At 41.2% G+C, this 6,479-nt stretch overlaps 2 protein-coding genes across 2 annotated transcripts; both read right to left on the reverse strand.

The window, feature by feature from the left end:
* Positions 1–2,247: 2,247 nt before the first annotated feature.
* On the reverse strand, positions 2,248–3,927 carry LOC132296579 (uncharacterized). The gene is made up of 2 exons (XM_059794765.1): positions 2,865–3,927; positions 2,248–2,639 (listed from the first exon to the last, which is right to left on the reverse strand). The coding sequence occupies exons 1-2, from the start codon at positions 3,925–3,927 to the stop codon at positions 2,248–2,250; spliced, it is 1,455 nt and encodes a 484-aa protein (XP_059650748.1).
* A 1,313-nt stretch (positions 3,928–5,240) lies between these two features.
* Positions 5,241–6,275, reverse strand: LOC132296580 (uncharacterized). Its single transcript, XM_059794766.1, has 2 exons — positions 6,155–6,275; positions 5,241–6,055 (listed from the first exon to the last, which is right to left on the reverse strand). Exons 1-2 carry the CDS (start codon positions 6,273–6,275, stop codon positions 5,241–5,243), a joined length of 936 nt encoding a protein of 311 aa, XP_059650749.1.
* Between the last annotated feature and the right edge of the window lie 204 nt (positions 6,276–6,479).

Genomic DNA, 6,479 nt, shown 5'->3' on the forward strand with positions numbered 1-6,479 from the left:
TCACTTACTATCTTCCAGTATATGGTATGAATTTATACCTAATGTGGAGTTCACTTCTTTATGTTTTTTCTTAATACTGTGAATATGCAATATTAATATATTAACTTGTTTGGTGCCTTAACGTGAAAGCAGTTAAGCAATACCCCGTTTTTCCACCAAGAATATTGCTCATTGACCTGGAGAATTTTTTCAAAAAATGTCCCAGGTCAATAGGCTTTTAATGTCTATTTTTATATACCAAAATCTACCTTATGCATTATCAATTCTTATATGTAATAGGAATCCAACTCTTTAATATATATCACAAATATATATTTCATTAGTTGTCAAGTAGGTTGTATGGATGAGTAATATATGCATATCGTACAAATAAGGAAAAACAAAGTTCGAGATTTTTAAGAGACTAATCTTGGTGTTATTACTCCAGTAGGTCTTGTTGATTGAGTTGAGCAACAGTTTTAATATAAAGCCGATCTCACCTTTCTCCTATTTACGAATTTATTTATTGTATACTTATTTATTTATTTTTTTTAAAAAAGAAAAATGTATGTTAAAGAAATTTAGCAAGAAAATTCTTGATCAAGCTCGGGAATCAAATGATCTCCCCCATCCCACTCCTCCTAAAAGGAAGCGTGAGTCTAAAACTATGACTAGTGGGAACATACCGGTGTTTGACGTCTCTCATCTCCTTCTCGACCTTCACCTCAGTACGTTGGTTCGGTCAATGCTGTTGTACAAGCTCGTGTGTCTCATCCTGTTGGGGAGCCTTCCACTTTCGACACATCAGTTTTGGATAGCCCAGGTTTTTCATTTGAACGAACAAAGAATTTTTTAGTGAAGGAAGATTTGACTTGATTGAGCTCTCATCCTTCATCTGAGGTGGCAAAAACGTTACTGCATGATCTTGGCAAGGTTAGCTCCTGACCACTTTGACCACATTTTTTTTTTTTTTTTTTTTTTTTTTTCACTTTGTAACTTGCATTTTTGTAGTGCATCACGCGTGCTGTCTACTTATCATCTCGAGCTGTGGAAGTGGAAAAATCATTCCGTGAGGAGATGGCTTCTCTCCATACCAAGCACTAAAATCAACTTGATTTGGTTACTATGGAGCTTAATGTAGAGAAAGATGCGCGGGTCAAAGCTGAAGCTGCCCTTCAAGAAGAACGAGTTAGGGCTGAAAGACTCAAATCTCAAGTGAAAGACTTACTAGAGAGATAGCACTAGCTAGGTCATCAACTGTTGATGTATACAAGGCTTCCTATAGCTTCAAAGTGGCCCAAGCTAGGATGTACATCGACGGTTTTGAAGCTTTTCGAGCTCAGGCCATTTCTGATTTTCCGAGACTAAACTTTTCTTCAATTCAATTGGAGAGTGATAACGAGGTTGATGACTAGCTCAATCTCTTCAATTCAGTTAGAGAGTGATAGCGAGGTTGATGACTAGCTCAATCTCCTATCTCTTTTCCTTTTAGTTTAGGATTCCTCATTGTACTGAGTATTGTTTAGTTGGGTTTCGTCGTTCTTCTAATAGTAGAAATGCACTTCTTTTATCATAAAATGGTGTTGTTTGAACTTCTGTGCTTTGCCCTTTAACTTTTAATATTGAAGTAGACATCATATACTCTCTCACACATACATAAACACACATATATATAGAATGAGTTTTACGAGCTTCACCCAGCTCGCCCTTTAATAAGGGAATGAGTTTTACGAGCTTCACTCAGCTCGCCCTTTAATAAGGGAATGAGTTTTACGAGCTTCACTCAGCTCGCCCTTTAATAAGGGGGTAGAGTAGCCTAACTTCACCTTTTATCAAATATTTTGTGCTCATTTTATTGATGTATTATCAATAGTAAAAGAGTCTAAAAAATGAATGAGATCATAATAAAAACCATTAAAGAACACCATTAAAAGAAGACATGATATCCCTTTTTATTAGAAAGTGAAATTATTCAGAGAGAACATAACATTACTAGAAGATAAAGCTATGCTATCAAGCTAGCTCTTCTTATTATTAATAAATAAATAAAATCAGCCACACAAATCTTTTACTGGTAGTACCTCCTTAAATGTTCAACATTCCAAGGGTGCTCCATCTGATGCCCTCCCAAAGTTATGCCCCCGGTCTGTTGGTGCTAATAACCTTGTAAGGTCCTTCCCAATTAGCGGACAACTTCCCTTCCCCTCGGGTTTTAGTTGCTGGGGTGACTTTGCGAAGTACCAAGCCTCCAAGTTGAAATCTTCTTGGCTAGACCTTGGCATTATAGTATCTAGACACCATTTGTTGATAAGCTGCCGTTCGAATCTGAGTTAATTCCCTTCTTTCCTCAATTAGGTCTAAGCTCAATAGTAATTCTCTCTCATTTGCTCGTGGCTCATAATGCTCAGTCCTGAAATTGGTTACACCGACTTCAGCAGGAACAACTGCTTCACTTCCAAAGGCCAATAGGAATGGTGTTTCCCCCCACAGGGTTCTTGCAGTTGTACGGTAAGCCCACAATACACTGGGCAATTCTTCAGGCCATGTTCCCTTCTTATCCTTAAGCTTCTTTTTTATCATTTGAAGTATTGATCTGTTCGCCACCTCAGCCTGCCCATTTGCTTGAGGATGTCCAGGTGATGAGTAGTGGTTCTTTATCCCTAGTTGAGCACAAAAATCTTTAAACTTTGTGCAATCAAATTACTTTCCATTATCTGTGACAAACACTCTTGGGATTTTAAACCTGCAAATGATTAAACTCTAAGCAAAATTTCTTATGTTCGTCTCTGTAATACTTGCTAATGGCTCAGCTTCTATCCACTTGGTGAAGTAGTCTATAGCCACAATGGCATACTGGACCTAGCCCTTTCCCATGGGCAATGGACCTATAAGGTCCATTCTCCATTGTGCGAAAGGCCATGGACCCGTCATGGGAGTCAGCTCTTCAGGTGGTTGTTTTGGAACATTGGAAAACCGTTGACATTTATCACATTTTTTCGCATAGTCCATAGCATCCTTTTGTACAGTAGGCCAATAATACCCTTGTCGGATAGCTTTGTGTGCTAAAGACCTGCCCCCAGCGTGATTACCACAATCTCCTTCGTGTATCTCCTTTAGAATGTACCTTGCCTCCTCAGCTGAGACGCAACGCAGGTAGGGTAAAGAAAAAACCTTCTTATACAGCACCCCTTTGATGAGGGTGTACCTTGCTGCTCGAATTTTAACTTTTCGGGCCTCATTTATGTCTTTAGGAAGTTCTCCCTCCTTAAAGTATTTTATGATAGGCTCTGCCCATCCCATGTTGAGCACCAACTGTTGTACCTCTTTTTGAACTTCTTGAAGTGTACTCGGCTTATCTAGGTACTCCAATGGTATTGCCCTATTCACTTCTGGGTCTAACGCGGTAGCCAATCTAGCTAGAGCATCTGCATTTGCGTTTTTTTCACGTGGGATTTGATGGACTGAAAATCTTGTGAAATGATTTTTTAATTCTTCTACCTTTCTTAAGTAGGCCTTCATTTTCTCATGTTTGGCTTCGTATTCTGCTCGGACTTGCCCTGCTATCAACTGAGAATCTGTGTATGCTATGAGCTGCTCCACTCTGAGGACTTCTGCTAGTTTTAACCCAGCTATGAGGGCCTCATATCCTGCTTCGTTGTTTGTTGCTTTGAAGCCAAACCAAAGGGCATAGGCAATGTTTTCTCCTGCTGGGGAGGTGATGATCAACCCTGCTCCACTAGCATGTGCATTTGATGACCCATCAACAAACAGAGTCCAAGTAGCTTTTTTGTCCGTTTGAATCTGAGGGTTTGTTTCTGGGGAAATGTTGACCTGGTCTTCTTGGGAAGGTGTGAACTTAGCAACAAAATCTGCTATCACCTGAGCTTTTATTGCAGTCCAGGGTCTGTACTGGATGTCAAACTCCCCGAGTTCTATTGACCACTTCATAAGTTGACCTAAAGTCTCTAGCTTGTGGAGAACCTACCTTAGAGGTTGGTCCGTTAGTACCACTATCTTGTGAGCTTGGAAATAAGGCCTGAGTTTCCTAGCTGACACAACTAAGGCAAATACTAATTTCTCCATTTTCGGATATCTTTCCTCGGCACCCCTGAGTGCCCGACTTGTGTAATACACCGGCTTCTGAACCCCATCCTCCTTTCGCATTAGAGCTGAACTTACTGCTGATGAGGAGACAGCCAAATATAAATACAAGTCCTCTCCTAGTATTGCTCTTGACAGAAGTGGTGGTGAGCAAAGGTATTCCTTTAATTGTAGAAACACTTGCTCACAGATTTTTCGAGCAACTGACAGATATTCATTCAATTGTAGAAACATTTGAGGGTACGGAAGAAAGGTAAACATCTGTCAGTTGCTCAAAAAATCAGCCTACTCAAGGCAGCAATCTTCCCCGTGAGTCGCTGGAGATCCTTTGTGGATTTGGGTGACCTCATATCCAGAACAGCTTGGATCTTTTCTGGATTAGCCTCTATTCCTCTTCTGCTCACCATATACCCAAGGAATTTCCCTGAGGCAACTCCGAAAGCACACTTGCTGGGGTTGAGTTTCATCTTATGCTTCCTCAACACTTCGAAGGTTTCCCATAGGTCTGCTAGGTGATCTTTAGTCTTCTAACTTTTCACTAGCATGTCGTCCACGTAGACTTCCATGTTCTATCTGATTTGCTACTTGAACATCATGTTGACTAACCTTTGGTATGTTGCTCCTACATTCTTTAACCCAAATGGCATGACCTTGTAACAATACAAACCCCGATCAGTAATCAATGAGGTTTTTTCTATGTCCGGTTGGTACATTGGAATCTGGTTATATCCGGAGTATGCATCCATGAAGCTCAGCAGTTCATGTCCTATAGTTCCCTCCACCAGCATATCAATACGTGGGAGAGGAAAACTATCTTTTGGGCAGGCTTTGTTCAAGTCTGTAAAGTCTACGCATAATCTCCACTTCCTATTGGCTTTCTTTATGAGGACTACATTTGACAACCAGTCAGGATAATATACCTCTTGAATAAAGTGAGCTCTCAAGAGTTTCTCCACCTCTTCCGATATAGCCTGGTTTCGTTCAGAGGCGAATGTCCTTCTTTTCTGTCTGATGGGTTTAAAGCTGGGATGAACATTCAAATGATGTTGTATTGTGGCCGAACTTATGCCAGGCATATCCTCGTAAGTCCAAGCGAACACATCCTAGTTTTGCTTGAGAAATTGAATGAGTTCACCCTTTATGCCAGGTTGAAGCAAGGATCATATGCTCACTTTCTTCTTAGCCTCATCATCCAAGCTCACCTCCAGTAGGTCTTCCATCGGTTCAGCTCGTCGAACTTTCTGCTTTTCTACCTCCTTCTGGCCTCTTACCTCTAACCCTTCAATTATTATAGTTTCCTGGGACATCTTTTCTCTGAGAGAAGTGAGATAGCATTCCCGAGCGGTGGCTTGGTCACCCCTCAACTCACCCACCCCATGCTCTGTTAGGAAACACATGAGAAGGTGGTAAGTTGAAGTAATGGCTCTAATAGAGTTTAGGGCTGTCCTCCCAAGAATAACGTTATACGCTGAAGGGCAATCCACCACTATAAAATCAACCATAAAAGTGACCTGCTTTAGGCTGGTTCCTGCAGTCACTGGAAGGGTAACTGCTCCCAATGGATACACCTTATCTCCTGAAAACCCCACGAGAGGAGAAGTCATGGGTCGTAACCTTTCCCGGCCTATCATCATTTGGTCGAATACATGGGAAAATATTATATCAGCTGAACTCCCATTGTCAATAAGTATACGCGTTATGGTGTAGTTAGCTACGACCATGGAGACAACTAGAGGATCATCATGGGGTTGCTGGATCCCTTTAGCATCAGCCTCTGAAAACATAATGGTAGTATCAGCATACCTTAGTGTTTTTGATGGAGAGTTGAACATTCCCACCTCATTCACCTCTGCTATTGCTCTTCTTGCATAAGTTTTTTGGGCCGTAGCTGTTTCACCTCCTCCTGCATACCCTCCGGATATGACTCTGATCTCACCTACTGGTTGTTGTTTTGGTGCATGATTATCTCGCCTCCCTGGTGCGGGATTAGTACCTCATCTATCATCTCCTGCCATAAACCTTCGCAGGTGACCCCTTCGAATCAAATTCTCAATATGATCTTTTAATTCGATACAATCCTCCGTGATATGCCCATAATCTCTATGGAACCTGCAATATTTGTCTCGAGTCCTTCTTGAGGGATCAGATTTCAGCTTCGATGGCCACTTCAGGGAGGGATCATCCTGAATCTGCATTAAAACCTAATCTATATACATAGTGAGCGGGGTGTAGTTGGTATACTTATCTGAGCTCTTATAACGAGATGTCCTTTCACTTTGATTGATTGAAGACTTTTTGAATTTGGTCTCCTTCTCGTCCTTGGCACCAGGCTGTGGTCTCTTTTTATCCGCCTTTTTATCTTCTCCTTCTTTCCCCTTTTGCGCACTCATTACATCCTC

Source organism: Cornus florida, unplaced genomic scaffold (genome assembly GCF_030987335.1).
Source record: "Cornus florida cultivar Cherokee Brave unplaced genomic scaffold, ASM3098733v1 CherokeeBrave_3.0.0_Hap2_Chr02, whole genome shotgun sequence".
NCBI lineage: Eukaryota > Viridiplantae > Streptophyta > Magnoliopsida > Cornales > Cornaceae > Cornus > Cornus florida.